The 18,139-nt window shown below is 40.2% G+C and overlaps 1 protein-coding gene across 1 annotated transcript in view; it reads left to right on the top strand.

Annotated features, from left to right (window-relative positions):
• epha4b (eph receptor A4b) overlaps nt 1-18,139 on the top strand; it is a 428,693-nt gene that overhangs the window by 161,567 nt on the left and 248,987 nt on the right. Inside the window, exon 6 of the mRNA XM_062023909.1 lies at nt 10,386-10,541. Coding sequence (XP_061879893.1) covers nt 10,386-10,541 — 156 coding nt within the window. The remainder of the gene's footprint in view (nt 1-10,385; nt 10,542-18,139) is intronic.

Below are 18,139 nucleotides of genomic sequence, written 5' to 3'. Positions count from 1 at the left end.
TGTGACCAGGTGTGTTGGTCTTCTCCAACATGTACCAGGTGTGTTGGTGTTCTCCAACATGTGACCAGGTGTGTTGGTCTTCTCCAACATGTGACCAGGTGTGTTGGTCTTCTCCAACATGTGACCAGGTGTGTTGGTCTTCTCCAACATGTGACCAGGTGTGTTGGTGTTCTCCAACATGTGACCAGGTGTGTTGCTCTTCTCCAACATGTGACCAGGTGTGTTGGTCTTCTCCAACATGTGACCAGGTGTGTTGGTGTTCTCCAACATGTGACCAGGTGTGTTGGTCTTCTCCAACATGTGACCAGGTGTGTTGGTCTTCTCCAACATGTGACCAGGTGTGTTGGTGTTCTCCAACATGTGACCAGGTGTGTTGCTCTTCTCCAACATGTGACCAGGTGTGTTGGTCTTCTCCAACATGTGACCAGGTGTGTTGGTGTTCTCCAACATGTGACCAGGTGTGTTGGTCTTCTCCAACATGTACCAGGTGTGTTGGTGTTCTCCAACATGTGACCGGGTGTGTTGGTCTTCTCCAACATGTGACCAGGTGTGTTGGTCTTCTCCAACATGTACCAGGTGTGTTGGTCTTCTCCAACATGTGACCAGGTGTGTTGGTCTTCTCCAACATTTGACCAGGTGTGTTGGTCTTCTCCAACATGTGAGCAGGTGTGTTGGTCTTCTCCAACATTTGACCAGGTGTGTTGGTGTTCTCCAACATGTGACCAGGTGTGTTGGTCTTCTCCAACATGTGAGCAGGTGTGTTGGTCTTCTCCAACATGTGACCAGGTGTGTTGGTCTTCTCCAACATGTGACCAGGTGTGTTGGTCTTCTCCAACATGTGACCAGGTGTGTTGGTCTTCTCCAACATGCACCAGGTGTGTTGGTCTTTTCCAACATGTGACCAGGTGTGTTGGTCTTCTCCAACATGTGACCAGGTGTGTTGGTCTTCTCCAACATGTGACCGGGTGTGTTGGTCTTCTCCAACATGTGAGCAGGTGTGTTGGTCTTCTCCAACATGTGACCAGGTGTGTTGGTCTTCTCCAACATGTGACCAAGTGTGTTGGTGTTCTCCAACATGTGACCAGGTGTGTTGGTCTTCTCCAACATGTGACCAGGTGTGTTGGTCTTCTCCAACATGTGAGCAGGTGTGTTGGTCTTCTCCAACATGTGACCAGGTGTGTTGGTCTTCTCCAACATGTGATCAGGTGTGTTGGTCTTCTCCAACATGTAACCAGGTGTGTTGGTCTTCTCCAACATGTGACCAGGTGTGTTGGTCTTCTCCAACATGTCACCAGGTGTGTTGGTCTTCTCCAACATGTGACCAGGTGTGTTGGTCTTCTCCAACATGTGAGCAGGTGTGTTGGTCTTCTCCAACATGTGACCAGGTGTGTTGGTGTTCTCCAACATGTTACCAGGTGTGTTGGTCTTCTCCAACATGTGACCAGGTGTGTTGGTCTTCTCCAACATGTGAGCAGGTGTGTTGGTCTTCTCCAACATGTGACCAGGTGTGTTGGTCTTCTCCAACATGTGACCAGGTGTGTTGGTCTTCTCCAACATGTGAGCAGGTGTGTTGGTCTTCTCCAACATGTGACCAGGTGTGTTGGTCTTCTCCAACATGTGACCAGGTGTGTTGGTGTTCTCCAACATGTGACCAGGTGTGTTGGTCTTCTCCAACATGTGACCAGGTGTGTTGGTCTTCTCCAACATGTACCAGGTGTGTTGGTGTTCTCCAACATGTACCAGGTGTGTTGGTGTTCTCCAACATGTGACCAGGTGTGTTGGTCTTCTCCAACATGTGACCAGGTGTGTTGGTCTTCTCCAACATGTACCATGTGTGTTGATCTTCTCCAACATGTGACCAGGTGTGTTGGTCTTCTCCAACATGTGACCAGGTGTGTTGGTCTTCTCCAACATGTGACCAGGTGTGTTGGTCTTCTCCAACATGTGAGCAGGTGTGTTGATCTTCTCCAACATGTGACCAGGTGTGTTGGTCTTCTCCAACATGTGAGCAGGTGTGTTGGTCTTCTCCAACATGTGACCAGGTGTGTTGGTCTTCTCCAACATGTGAGCAGGTGTGTTGGTCTTCTCCAACATGTGACCAAGTGTGTTGGTGTTCTCCAACATGTGACCAGGTGTGTTGGTCTTCTCCAACATGTGACCAGGTGTGTTGGTCTTCTCCAACATGTGAGCAGGTGTGTTGGTCTTCTCCAACATGTGACCAGGTGTGTTGGTCTTCTCCAACATGTGAGCAGGTGTGTTGGTCTTCTCCAACATGTGACCAGGTGTGTTGGTCTTCTCCAACATGTGACCAGGTGTGTTGGTGTTCTCCAACATGTGACCAGGTGTGTTGGTCTTCTCCAACATGTGACCAGGTGTGTTGGTCTTCTCCAACATGTACCAGGTGTGTTGGTGTTCTCCAACATGTACCAGGTGTGTTGGTGTTCTCCAACATGTGACCAGGTGTGTTGGTCTTCTCCAACATGTGACCAGGTGTGTTGGTCTTCTCCAACATGTGACCAGGTGTGTTGGTCTTCTCCAACATGTGACCAGGTGTGTTGGTCTTCTCCAACATGTGACCAGGTGTGTTGGTCTTCTCCAACATGTGACCAGGTGTGTTGGTCTTCTCCAACATGTGACCAGGTGTGTTGGTCTTCTCCAACATGTGACCAGGTGTGTTGGTGTTCTCCAACATGTGACCAGGTGTGTTGGTCTTCTCCAACATGTGACCAGGTGTGTTGGTGTTCTCCAACATGTGAGCAGGTGTGTTGGTGTTCTCCAACATGTGACCAGGTGTGTTGGTCTTCTCCAACATGTGACCAGGTGTGTTGGTCTTCTCCAACATGTGACCAGGTGTGTTGGTCTTCTCCAACATGCACCAGGTGTGTTGGTCTTCTCCAACATGTGACCAGGTGTGTTGGTGTTCTCCAACATGTGACCAGGTGTGTTGGTCTTCTCCAACATGTGACCAGGTGTGTTGGTCTTCTCCAACATGTGACCAGGTGTGTTGGTCTTCTCCAACATGTGACCAGGTGTGTTGGTCTTCTCCAACATGTACCAGGTGTGTTGGTGTTCTCCAACATGTGACCAGGTGTGTTGGTCTTCTCCAACATGTGACCAGGTGTGTTGGTCTTCTCCAACATGTGACCAGGTGTGTTGGTCTTCTCCAACATGTGACCAGGTGTGTTGGTCTTCTCCAACATGTGACCAGGTGTGTTGGTGTTCTCCAACATGTGACCAGGTGTGTTGGTGTTCTCTAACATGTGACCAGGTGTGTTGGTCTTCTCCAACATGTGACTAGGTGTGTTGGTCTTCTCCAACATGTGACCAGGTGTGTTGGTGTTCTCCAACATGTGACCAGGTGTGTTGGTGTTCTCTAACATGTGACCAGGTGTGTTGGTCTTCTCCAACATGTGACCAGGTGTGTTGGTCTTCTCCAACATGTGACCAGGTGTGTTGGTGTTCTCCAACATGTGACCAGGTGTGTTGGTCTTCTCCAACATGTGACCAGGTGTGTTGGTCTTCTCCAACATGTGACCAGGTGTGTTGGTCTTCTCCAACATGTACCAAGTGTGTTGGTGTTATCCAACATGTGACCAGGTGTGTTGGTCTTCTCCAACATGTGACCAGGTGTGTTGGTCTTCTCCAACATGTGACCAGGTGTGTTGGTCTTCTCCAACATGTACCAGGTGTGTTGGTGTTCTCCAACATGTGACCAGGTGTGTTGGTCTTCTCCAACATGTGACCAGGTGTGTTGGTGTTCTCCAACATGTGACCAGGTGTGTTGGTCTTCTCCAACATGTGACCAGGTGTGTTGGTCTTCTCCAACATGTGACCAGGTGTGTTGGTCTTCTCCAACATGTGACCAGGTGTGTTGGTCTTCTCCAACATGTGACCAGGTGTGTTGGTCTTCTCCAACATGTGACCAGGTGTGTTGGTCTTCTCCAACATGTGACCAGGTGTGTTGGTCTTCTCCAACATGTGACCAGGTGTGTTGGTCTTCTCCAACATGTGACCAGGTGTGTTGGTCTTCTCCAACATGTGACCAGGTGTGTTGGTGTTCTCCAACATGTGACCAGGTGTGTTGGTCTTCTCCAACATGTGACCAGGTGTGTTGGTGTTCTCCAACATGTGACCAGGTGTGTTGGTGTTCTCCAACATGTGACCAGGTGTGTTGGTCTTCTCCAACATGTGACCAGGTGTGTTGGTCTTCTCCAACATGTGACCAGGTGTGTTGGTCTTCTCCAACATGTGACCAGGTGTGTTGGTCTTCTCCAACATGTGACCAGGTGTGTTGGTCTTCTCCAACATGTGACCAGGTGTGTTGGTGTTCTCCAACATGTGACCAGGTGTGTTGGTCTTCTCCAACATGTGACCAGGTGTGTTGGTCTTCTCCAACATGCACCAGGTGTGTTGGTGTTCTCCAACATGTGACCAGGTGTGTTGGTCTTCTCCAACATGTGACCAGGTGTGTTGGTGTTCTCCAACATGTGACCAGGTGTGTTGGTCTTCTCCAACATGTGACCAGGTGTGTTGGTCTTCTCCAACATGTGACCAGGTGTGTTGGTCTTCTCCAACATGTACCAGGTGTGTTGGTGTTCTCCAACATGTGACCAGGTGTGTTGGTCTTCTCCAACATGTGACCAGGTGTGTTGGTCTTCTCCAACATGTACCAGGTGTGTTGGTGTTCTCCAACATGTGACCAGGTGTGTTGGTCTTCTCCAACATGTGACCAGGTGTGTTGGTCTTCTCCAACATGTGACCATGTGTGTTGGTCTTCTCCAACATGTGACCAGGTGTGTTGGTCTTCTCCAACATGTGACCAGGTGTGTTGGTCTTCTCCAACATGTGACCAGGTGTGTTGGTCTTCTCCAACATGTGACCAGGTGTGTTGGTCTTCTCCAACATGTGACCAGGTGTGTTGGTGTTCTCCAACATGTACCAGGTGTGTTGGTGTTCTCCAACAGCCCACAGAGTCAATGTTTATCAGAGAGGAGTGACAGTTGGTAGTGTACCACCCCGCCTGTGGTTATCCCCCACAGGATCTCGTGTGGACCCGATGGCACCATGCATTACATCACACCCTTGTTTTCCTGTTCTTTGCCACGGGTGCTGCACAGCACACACGTGAGATCATCAGTTTGATACCACGACACTGGTTGGGGTGTCAGGTCGCGTCTGCTTCTCAGTTTGTGGATTGCTAGTCATGGCTACAAGTAAACACAATCATCCACAGCTGTGGTAGGGACCCATCTAGTGGTACACCAAAGAATCACTTGATTAAAGTACAGTGTTGTATTTTCCTGTATTCAAACACAGTGTTACTGTTCAAACTATGTAATGCTAAAGTGGCCAGAGATATATCTAGAAAACTACAGTAAGTTGAACTTAAAGAAAACGCTAACATTTATTAGCATATTAGCAAAAAAAAGAGGTATCGGACGGTATCGGCTTGCATCTAAAATATCCGATACAAGTGTTTCAATACAAGCCATTCTTGTGCAAAGCCAGACAGCTAATTACCATCCAAATGTCCTCCAGTAAGCACGAGGTTGCTCTGGCATTTCCGTAAAATCATTTACGACGTCCACAGGCTACTACGAGCTAGCAGTTACACAACAGCTAAGTACACGATAGCGCCTAAGCTAGACATACGTACATTCACTGTACAAACATACATATACACATACATGTACATATACTGTACATTCACTGTACAAACATACATATACAGATACATGTACATATACTGTACATTCACTGTACAAACATACATATACACATACATGTACATACACATTCACTGTACAAACATACATATACACATACATGTACATATACATTCACTGTACAAACATACATATCACATACTGTACATATGCATTCACTGTACAAACATACATATACATGTACATATACATTCACTGTACAAACATACATATACACATACATGTACATATACATTCACTGTACAAACATACATATACACATACATGCACATATACATTCACTGTACAAACATACCTATACACATACTGTACATATACATTCACTGTACAAACATACATATACACATACTGTACATATACATTCACTGTACAAATATACATATACACATACATGTACATATACTGTACATTCACTGTACAAACATACATATACACATACATGTACATATACTGTACATTCACTGTACAAACATACATATACACAAACATGTACATATACATTCACTGTACAAACACACATATACACATACTGTACATATACAAGTACATATACATACATACACTCATGCACATAATCAGGTTTCATCAAACATATATTAACGTTGTTGCCCTAGGGTAAACTGGGTATAACACATGGCACACTGACAAAGCTTAACCTATAATTACTATAACAATCTACAAGGTTAATATAGGTTGCTTCTCTTTCTTCCCCTCCATGTATTTGCTGTCTTTTGTATCTCTAGTTATCATTATGTATATGTATTGTTGCATTTGAACAACTGTATTGATGATAATAGAGGTAAATTATTGGTATTGTTCATTATCAATAGTGATATTTCTATTGGTATTTGGTATTTCGCTAACTGCTTCTTGGCTATCACTTTTACCATCATATTTGTACATATCCTATTTGCTGATGTTGCTCTATTGTTGTTGTTGTTGTTATCGAACATGATAGTTTTTAATTTATACAAGTATCACATAATTACAGGCCTTCAAGGCAGAAGTATTAGAAAGTGTTTACTCACCATCGTGTCTGGATCATTCAAACTTCATGAGTTCTTGTGGCCACAAGGTGTCGACTAACAAACAAAACAATTACCACTCCACTTTAAGACAGCACTAGTCCATTCCAGACGGTTACTAATGAATAGGTTTGTGTTTTTCATACATACCATTGCTCTCTGCATGTATGATTTGTGCTGATATCGCACCAGATTGATATTGGTATCGGCCAATACTTAAGGCTCCAATATTGTAAGTAAGTTTTTTCAGGACACTACTAGATAATAGGTTAATAATGTATGCCATCAATTGTCCCGTATAGCGGAATAAAAAGGTGGAGGTCATTGTATTGTCTTGAAGGTCATCATCACTTCATGCTCACAGACTGAGATAGGACAGCTCTGTAGTCTGAGAGGACGGTGCGGGATCGGAAGAATGTATGGTCTGAAAGTGGATGCCTGCCCAGACAAGGCTGGCTAGGCTCTATGGTGGTGCAGAACCACAGCTGTTAGGACACAATGGAGCCAGACCTCTGCCAGCACAACAACAGTCGTTAGGACGGAATCACCCTCGTTAGTATTCTATTAGTTCTAACCACCGAGCCCCTGTCCTGGTTTCTGTCTGGGGAGACTTGATTGAATGTCTTAGGTCGGGACACAATGGAAGACTGTTACTATTCATATTAAATACTCATTAGTTGATATTACTTTCTTCTTTGAAGGGGAAATGCACTTTTTTTGGAATTTTGACTATTTTTCACAACACATATGTTTTTTAAAGAAGATAAACAACACATGAAAAATGTGGCTATCACCCTTGTAGCTTTAAAAGTCTCTAAAGCAACTTCACAACATTTTATATACACACTGCAAGTATATATATAATGTAGTAACAAACACCTTCATAACAATATGTAATATGTACAATATACACACTGCAAGTATATATATAATGTAGTAACAGACACCTTCATAACAATATGTAATATGTACAATATACACACTGCAAGTATATATATATAATGTAGTAACAGACACCTTCATAACAATATGTAATATGTACAATATACACACTGCAAGTATATATATAATGTAGTAACAGACACCTTCATAACAATATGTAATATGTACAATATACACACTGCAAGTATATATATATATATATATATATATATAATGTAGTAACAGACACCTTCATAACAATATGTAATATGTACAATATACACACTGCAAGTATATATATATAATGTAGTAACAGACACCTTCATAACAATATGTAATATGTACAATATACACACTGCAAGTATATATATAATGTAGTAACAAACACCTTCATAACAATATGTAATATGTACAATATACACACTGCAAGTATATATATATATAATGTAGTAACAGGCACCTTCATAACAATATGTAATATGTACAATATACACACTGCAAGTATATATATAATGTCGTAACAGACACCTTCATAACAATATGTAATATGTACAATATACACACTGCAAGTATATATATAATGTAGTAACAGACACCTTCATAACAATATGTAATATGTGCAATATACACACTGCAAGTATATATATAATGTAATAACAGACACCTTCATAACAATATGTAATATGTACAATATACACACTGCAAGTATATATATAATGTAGTAACAGACACCTTCATAACAATATGTAATAATGTACAATATACACACTGCAAGAATCCTTTTCAGCAAAAACAATATAAATGAAACGGTATATACTGTACTTCCGGTTCAAGACGCGAAACAGGAAGTATGCTTTCAACCAGCAGCACCTGCAGTGAGCGAACTCGTCCAAAAGATGGCGCCACAATAATTATAATAATAGATGTTATTTGTAGAAAGCACTTTACATTGAGTAAACAAGTGCTACAGTGTATTAAAAAATTTTAAAAATTAAAAGATAATACAAATAAATAAAAATAAAAACTAGAACAGCCTAATAGCTGGAACTAGTATGCATATATCTAAAAAATAAAAGGCTTTTTTAAAAAGAAAGGTTTTTAAGCCTTTTTTAAAAGCATCCACAGTCTGTGGTGCCCTCAGGGGGTCAGGGAGAGCGTTCCACAGACTGGGAGCGGCGGAGCAGAAAGCCCGATCTCCCATAGTTCGTAGCTTTGTCCTCCGAGGCTGGAGGAGGTTAGTCTGTCCATAGCGGAGGTGTCGTGTGGAGGATTTGGGGGTGAGCAGTTCTTTGAGGTAGAGGGGGGGCATTTCCATGGAGGCACTGGTGGGTTAGTAGGGAGACTTTGTATTCAAGCCTGAGTGGAACAGGAAGCCAGTGAAGGGATTTGGCCATAGCCCAAACCAGGGGTCACCAACGCGGTGCCCGCGGGCACCAGGTAGCCTGTAAGGACCAGATGAGTAGCCCGCTGGCCTGTTCTAAAAATAGCTCAAATAGCAGCACTTACCAGTGAGCTGCCTCTATTTTTTAAATTGTATTTATTTACTAGCAAGCTGGTCTCGCTTTGCCTGACATTTTTAAATCTAAGAGAGATGAAACTCAAATAGAATTTGAAAATCCAAGAAAATATTTTAAAGACTTGGTCTTCACTTGTTTAAATAAATTCATAAATTTTTTTACTTTGCTTCTTATAACTTTCAGAAAGACAATTTTAGAGGAAAAATACAACCTTAAAAATGATTTTAGGATTTTTAAACACATATACCTTTTTCCTTTTAAATTCCTTCCTCTTCTTTCCTGACAATTTAAATCAATGTTCAAGTAATTTTTCATTTTTTTTATTGTAAAGAATAATAAATCAATTTTAATTTAATTCTTAATTTTAGCTTCTGTTTTTTCGACAAAGAATATTTGTGAAATATTATACATAAAAATTTCTGGCAAATCTAGAAAATCTGTAGAATTAAATTTAAATCTTATTTCAAAGTCTTTTGAATTGCTTTTAAAAAATTTTGTTCTGGAAAATCTAGAAGAAATAATGATTTGTCTTGGTTAGAAATATAGCTTGGTCCAATTTGTTATATATTCTATAAAGTGTAGATTGGATTTTAACCTATTTAAAACATGTCATCAAAATTCTAAAATTAATCTTAATCAGGAAAAATTACTAATGATGTTCCATAAATTCTTTTTTTCAAATTTTTTCAAAAAGATTCAAATTAGCTAGTTTTCGTCTTCTTTTTTTCGGTTGAATTTTGAATTTTAAAGAGTCGAAATTGATGACAAACTATGTTTCAAAATTTCATTGTCATTTTTTTCATGTTTTCTCCTCTTTTAAACCGTTCAATTAAGTGTAAATATCATTAATTATTAATAATAACATAGAGTTAAAGGTACATTGAGCAAATTGGCTATTTCCGGCAATTTATTTAAGTGTGTATCAAACTGGTAGCCCTTCGCATTAATCACTACCCAAGAAGTAGCTCTTGCTCTCAAAAAGGTTGGTGACCCCTGGCCCAAACAATGACACACCAGTGTCTCTATTTGATGAAAACTTGCTATTAAATACAAAACATTATGGTCGTCAGCCACGAAAAATCCGTACATTTTTTTAAACCGCAGGGTTCAAAGCGTAGGGAAAAAAGTACTTGCTTATTCCCTGCACAATAGGGTATATTGGGTTTAAAGGTGGCTGATGTGGTCTTGTCCTCCAGCTTGCAGACCAGGAACCTACAAGGCCTCGGCGAGCGACGCCTACTGCAGCAAGTGTCCTCTGCGCAGCTCCTCCCTGCAGGAGCAGGCCACCCAGTGCGACTGTGAGAGAGGCTTCCACCGCGCAGACAGCGACCCACGCTCCATGGCCTGCACACGTGAGTGACGCTCGGCCACAGGCCTGGCCCTAACCAATCTGGCGCCCTAGGCAATATTTTAGGTGCCTCTCATGTGATAGTGCTTAATTAACATTAATGATGTGCACTTTAACAACTACACTTACAACTATACCTAATATATAAAGGGGTGGAAAAGTGACTATTACCTGCAGGGCAAACATTAGCTAACCAGAAGGCAATAACAATGTAAACAAAAAACACCTGCTTATGCAAATGTCCCTGAGGAATGTAAGGTGGGAGTACTGTAATTACCTATCGTTACATTATTATTTTCCATGACAATTTAGCCCCCTCCACAATATTAACCCGACGTTAAAACAGAACTAGCTATTTATTCATTAGCGATTGCCGAATCATGTAACATTAGCTTAATGCTAAAAAGCCAGGTTACTATCACATTCTGTAACAGACAAATAATTTCATGTAGGCCAGGGGTCGGCAACCCGCGGCTCTTTAGCGCCGCCCTAGTGGCTCTCTGGAGATTTTTCAAAAATGTACGAAGAATGGAAAAAGATGAGAGGAAAAAAATCTATTTTTTTGTTTTAGTATGGTTTCTGTAGGAGGACAAACATGACACAAACCTCCCTAATTGTTATAAATCACACTGTTTATATTAAACATGCTTCACTGATTTGAGTATTTGGCGAGCGCCGTTTTGTCCTACTAATTTTGGCGGTCCTTGAACTCACCGTATGGTTTGTTTACATGTATAACTTTCTCCCACTTTCTAGGACGTGTTTTATGCCACTTCTTTTTCTGTCTCATTTTGTCCACCACACTTTTAACGTTGTGCGTGAGTGCACAAAGGTGAGTTTTGTTGATGTTGTTGACTTGTGTGGAGTGCTAATCAGACATATTTGGTCACTGCATGACTGCAAGCTAATCGATGCTAACATGCTATTTAGGCTAGCGATATGTACATATTACATCATTATGCCTCATTTGTAGCTATATTTGAGGTCATTTAGTTTCCTTTAAGTCCTCTTAATTAAATGTATATCTCAGGACACATGTAATATGGCTTTTATTTTTTTGCGGCTCCAGACAGATTTGTTTTTGTATTTTTGGTCCAATATGGCTCTTTCAACATTTTGGGTTGCCGACCCCTGATGTAGGCTAACGTTACCTACCTGCTACCTCTGTCTTTTTCTCTTTTTTCTTCCCTGGGCACCTGACAGTTTTGGCCGTTTTGACATCTTGTGTTGATTTTTTGATGTGGTAAGAGATACGGGAAGGGAGGGGGCGCACCGTGCGGGGGTATGTTGTGACAAATAATATTTCTATTAAATAGGCTTTACTTTGCATTTTAATTAATGTGGGATTATTTTTTTGTATTTAGAAATAATAGTACCAACTTTTTTTCTTTTTTTTTTTCTCCAACATTTGTGGCACTGGCGTGGCGCCCCCTGATGGACGGCGCCCTTAGCATTTGCCTATACGGCCTATGCCACGGGCCGGCCCTGCTCGGCCACAAACAACAACAACAACAACGACCCTGGGAGTTAATTTCATAGCATGCTGCACAAACTATCCCATTACATTCCAGTTAATTAGTGTGCGATGTGTTCTTGCAGGGATTTAAAGCACACCCACGCTTTCTAATTTGATCTTTCTGTAACACTGCACACATGCACGCCTCTTAAACACTCTTTGTAATTATGATACTTTTACTTGTGACCAGCAATTGAATTAATCACTTACTAGTACTTACCGGTACTGGTAAAGTACCGCAATATTAATCGATCACATTCTGTACTATACTGCCTCTAAAAAGCTAGACATGACGGTGCGTCGTCACGTCATGACATTGCTGGTTTTAGGAGCAGCGGAGCATGTTCGGCAGTGCACACACACAGAGTACTTACAAGCAGACACAGTGTGTAGACAGAAAAGGGAGAATGGACGCATTTTGGTGTAAAAAGTCAAGATAAAGGTGAAGTTATAACACTGAAACAACCTCAGGAAGAGCTGCTTTGAGACATGGCTAGCTACTTCTAAATCACTAATCCTGGCCTCCATGGCAAGAAATGAAGTCAGTTTCTTACAAGTAGCATTATCACTGGAGGACGAAGAATAGCTAAACATGCTTCACTACACACTGTAGGAGGATACAATAGCTCACCGCCATCCCAATGTAAACAAACGTCATGGGTGGATCTACACCTGACATCCACTGTAATGATATCTATTCAATACTACTATGATTACATCAATATTTTTTGGCATCAAAATCTGTTTTCTTTTTTTTAAAAATTCATATTATGTTTATAAAGTCAGTAAATGCATCCCTGGACACATGAGGACTTTGAATATGACCAATGTATGATCCTGTAACTACTTGGTATCACATCCATACCTAAATGTGTGGTATCATCCACAACTAATGTCAAGTATCAAAGAAGAGAAGAATAAGTGATTATTACATTTGAACAGAAGTGTAGATAGAACATGTTAAAACAGAAAACAGGGTGACACCTACCCTTTACATCAGTATTTTTTAACCATATTATTATTGGTTTATTAGGTATTATATTTTATTGTATGATCCTGCAACCACTTGGTATCGGATCGATACCTAAATGTGTGGTATCATCCAAAACTAGAGTCAAGTATCAAAGAAGAGAAGAATAAGTGATTATTACATTTGAACAGAAGTGTAGATAGAACATGTTCAAACAGAAAATAAGCAGATATTAACAATAAATGAACAAGTAGATTAATAATCCATTTTTTACAGTTTGTCCCTCATAATGTGTACAAAATAATAGGTGTATAAATGACACAATATGTTACAGCAGACTAATTAGGAGTCTTTGTTTGTTTACTTACTACTAAAAGACAAGTTGTCTAGTATGTTCACTATTTTATTTAAGCATTAAATGACAATAATAAACATATGTTTCATGTACACTAACATTTGTTGTTACAATAAAGACAATAATGCCATTTTTTGTGGTCCCCTTTATTTAGAAAAGTATCGAATTATGTCGACAACCAAGACAGTGTCATAAGTGCAGCAAGTTCAATGCAGGAAATATCTTTTTACCGGTGAAAGCAACAAGCAGTATCGCATTGAAATGAAGTTGATATCAAAGAGGAAGGTGTGACACAGCAGACAACAACATACACACACGTACACCTTTGGAATATTGAACAACAAGTCAATGATTGGAGTGACAAACTTGCCATCCAAACAATACCCCGTTTGTTGACAAGAAGATATGGCAGCCATGGAAGCATATCAATCTCTTTATTAAGCAGAGGTAACACAATCTGGTAGAAAGATCCAAAAGAGCTGGCGTCAGAGCCAATAAAGTGACGGCTAAAGCTAACAAACACATCTCCGTAAAAACCCTTGATGACATCACACGTCACTAGGCAACAGGCCCCGCCTTTTAAAAGCACAGACTCCACACACTGTGCGCTTATATTTAACATATCTTAAATGCAAATACCAGATATTTAAAGTTTATTTTTCTTTTAAGTGATGTATAAGTTACTTTCCCTAGTAACTAATTACATTTATTAAAGAGTACTTCCGCTAGTAATGCAATTACTTTTTTGTTAAAGTAACGAGTAACTATAATTAATTACTTTTTAAAGGTAATTTTCGGAACACTGGTGTTAAGTGAGTCCTGGTAGGTCACTGAGAACACGTGACACACAGACACACACGCGCGCGCACACACACACACACACACACACACACACACACACACACACACACACACACACACACACACACACACACACACACACACTTGTATTTGTTACCTTCTTGAGACCTGAGAAACATGCCTCCGTCTTTAGGACCAGCCTTTCTAGATATATAAATAAGTGTATTTACAACATTAATAACATATACATACTATGCAAATATAAAAAAGTTTGTTGTCAAAAATGAGTTGGAATTTCACAAAGAGGTCACAATTTCACCAGAAAAAGTCGTAATTTTACTCAACGCAAATCAACATTTTACAATAAAAACTGAACATTTGTGCAATATTATGATAAAAGTTGGAATTTTACCCAATAACAGTCGCAATTTTACAAGAAAACGCTTAAAATGTTGGCAATTCTTTGAAAAGAGTCGTAATTTTACTCCGCAAAAGTTACAATTTTATAAGAACACATTAAAATGTTGGCAATATTATAATAATAATCTGAATTTTAATTGGCCAAATTATGACCAAAGTCTTAATTTACTAAAAAAATATTCACTATTTTACAAGGACAACAACAGATATGGCAACATTGTGATACAAGTCAGAATTTTATATGACAAATGTCACCATTTTGCATTAAAAAGTAATAATTTTGCATTAAAAAGTCATAACATTTTGCATTATTACAGCAACAGAAAGAATATGAGAAATTGTTCCCAATTTTACAAGAAAGAAGTCGACACATTGTGAGAAAAAGACTGATTTTAGTTAATGTATTCATTTTTGTTGAATGGTTTCTTTGTAATTGTTTTTTAATCTTCATTATTAATTCAAGTTATTACAGTATGTCTCTATATACATATTTATTTCATTTTTTTTAATTAATTTTGGCCAACGGGGGCCTATTTTAATTTCTTACACGCACTTGTTATTTCATATGTTGGCCAGAGGGGGAGCACTTTTAAAACCTTTTTGGGACCACCCTCATTTTGATAGATGTCACCACCAGGGGTGCAAATGAGATCTCAACGTGTGCTTAAGGCCGATGACAAAGGAGTCAGGGACCACAGATGGCCCCTGTGCCGCACTTTGGGCAACCCAGCTGTAGAAGCTAACTGTTAATGGCCACTATAGTCTTAGTACTGTAGTGTATTTGTTCATCCTATGCTCACATATGGGTTGTCTTACGTCCGCACAGGAAGTGGTAAAATCAGCTGTTCACCTGGCGGGGATGAATAGGGAAGTCCTTCTTTAGCTGCCGTCTTGTTTGATCATATATTGCTGCCTTTGCACCTGTCAATGTTTACTTTTCTATGCACATTAAATCAACAAAAAAAAATCCTGACTTTGGAGCAATGTTCACGGACTCTAGTATTTGGCTCTCTATTAGATGCAATAGTTTTCCGTATTGGGACCATGATTTATGTCCTAAGTTGTTCACACCTCCTCATATAGAAGGTAATTTTCCTTGTTGATGTCTCAAGACCGTACTGTAGTGTATTTGTTCATCCTAATTTCACATATGGGTTGTCTTACGTCAGCACAGGAAGTGGTAAAATCAGCTGTTCACCTGGCGGGGATGAATAGGGAAGTCCTTCTTTAGCTGCCATCTTGTTTGATCATATATTGCAGCCTTTGCACCTGTCAATGTTTACTTTTCTATGCACATTAAATCAACAAAAAAAATCCTGACTTTGGAGCAATGTTCATGGACTCTGGTATTTGGCTCTCTATTAGATGCAATAGTTTTTCCGTATTGGGACCATGATTTATGTCCTAAGTTGTTCACACCTTCTCATATAGAAGGTAATTTTCCTTGTTGATGTCTCAAGACCGTACTGTAGTGTATTTGTTCATCCTATGCTCACATATGGGTTGTCTTACGTCAGCACCGGAAGTGGTCAAATCAGCTGTTCACCTGGCGGGGATGAATAGGGAAGTCCTTCTTTAGCTGCCATCTTGTTTGATCATATATTGCTGCCTTTGCACCTGTCAATGTTTACTTTTTTATGCACATTAAATCAACAAAAAAAAATCCTGACTTTGGAGCAATGTTCACGGACTCTGGTATTTGGCTCTCTATTAGATGCAATAGTTTTTCCATATTGGGACCATGATTTATGTCCTAAGTTGTTCACACCTCCTCATATAGAAGGTAATTTTCCTTGTTGATGTCTCAAGACCGTACTGTAGTGTATTCGTTCATCCTATGCTCACATATGGGTTGTCTTACGTCAGCAAAGGAAGTGGTAAAATCAGCTGTTCACCTGGCGGGGATGAATAGGGAAGTCCTTCTTTAGCTGCCATCTTGTTTGATCATATATTGCTGCCTTTGCACCTGTCAATGTTTACTTTTCTATGCACATTAAATCAACAAAAAAAATCCTGACTTTGGAGCAATGTTCACGGACTCTAGTATTTGGCTCTCTATTAGATGCAATAGTTTTTCCGTATTGGGACCATGATTTATGTCCTAAGTTGTTCACACCTCCTCATATAGAAGGTAGATTTCCTTGTTGATGTCTCAATACCGTACTGTAGTGTATTTGTTCATCCTATGCTCACATATGGGTTGTCTTACGTCAGCACCGGAAGTGGTAAAATCAGCTGTTCACCTGGCGGGGATGAATAGGGAAGTCCTTCTTTAGCTGCCGTCTTGTTTGATCATATATTGCAGCCTTTGCACCTGTCAATGTTTACTTTTGAATGCACATTAAATCAACAAAAAAATCCTGACTTTGGAGCAATGTTCACGGACTCTGGTATTTGGCTCTCTATTAGATGCAATGGTTTTCCGTATTGGGACCATGATTTATGTCCTAAGTTGTTCACACCTTCTCATATAGAAGGTAATTTTTCTTGTTGATGTCTCAAGACCGTACTGTAGTGTATTTGTTCATCCTATGGTCACATATGGGTTGTCTTACGTCAGCACAGGAAGTGGTAAAATCAGCTGTTCACCTGGCGGGGATGAATAGGGAAGTCCTTCTTTAGCTGCCATCTTGTTTGATCATATATTGATGCCTTTGCACCTGTCAATGTTTACTTTTCTATGCACATTAAATCAACAAAAAAAAATCCTGACTTTGGAGCAATGTTCACGGACTCTAGTATTTGCTCTCTATTAGATGCAATAGATTTCCGTATCGGGACCATGATTTCGGTACTAACTTGTTCACACCTCCTCATATAGAAGCTACTTTTCTTTGGTGATGTCTCAAGACCGTACTGTAGTGTATTTGTTCATCCTATGCTCACATATGGGTTGTCTTACGTCCGCACAGGAAGTGGTAAAATCAGCTGTTCACCTGGCGGGGATGAATAGGGAAGTCCTTCTTTAGCTGCCATCTTGTTTGATCATATATTGCAGCCTTTGCACCTGTCAATGTTTACTTTTGAATGCACATTAAATCAACAAAAAAATCTTGACTTTGGAGCAATGTTCACGGACTCTAGTATTTGGCTCTCTATTAGATGCAATAGTTTTCCGTATTGGGACCATGATTTATGTCCTAAGTTGTTCACATCTTCTCATATAGAAGGTAATTTTTCTTGTTGATGTCTCAAGACCGTACTGTAGTGTATTTGTTCATCCTATGGTCACATATGGGTTGTCTTACGTCAGCACAGGAAGTGGTAAAATCAGCTGTTCACCTGGCGGGAATGAATAGGGAAGTCCTTCTTTGGCTGCCATCTTGTTTGATCATATATTGCAGCCTTTGCACCTGTCAATGTTTACTTTTACACATTAAATCAACAAAAAAATCCTGACTTTGGAGCAATGTTCACAGACTCTGGTATTTGGCTCTCTATTAGATGCAATAGTTTTCCGTATTGGGACCATGATTTATGTCCTAAGTTGTTCACACCTCCTCATATAGAAGGTAATTTTCCTTGTTGATGTCTCAAGAC

Source organism: Entelurus aequoreus, linkage group LG16, assembly GCF_033978785.1.
Source record: "Entelurus aequoreus isolate RoL-2023_Sb linkage group LG16, RoL_Eaeq_v1.1, whole genome shotgun sequence".
NCBI classification, from domain to species: domain Eukaryota; kingdom Metazoa; phylum Chordata; class Actinopteri; order Syngnathiformes; family Syngnathidae; genus Entelurus; species Entelurus aequoreus.
This window is presented reverse-complemented; position numbering and strand designations above follow the sequence as displayed.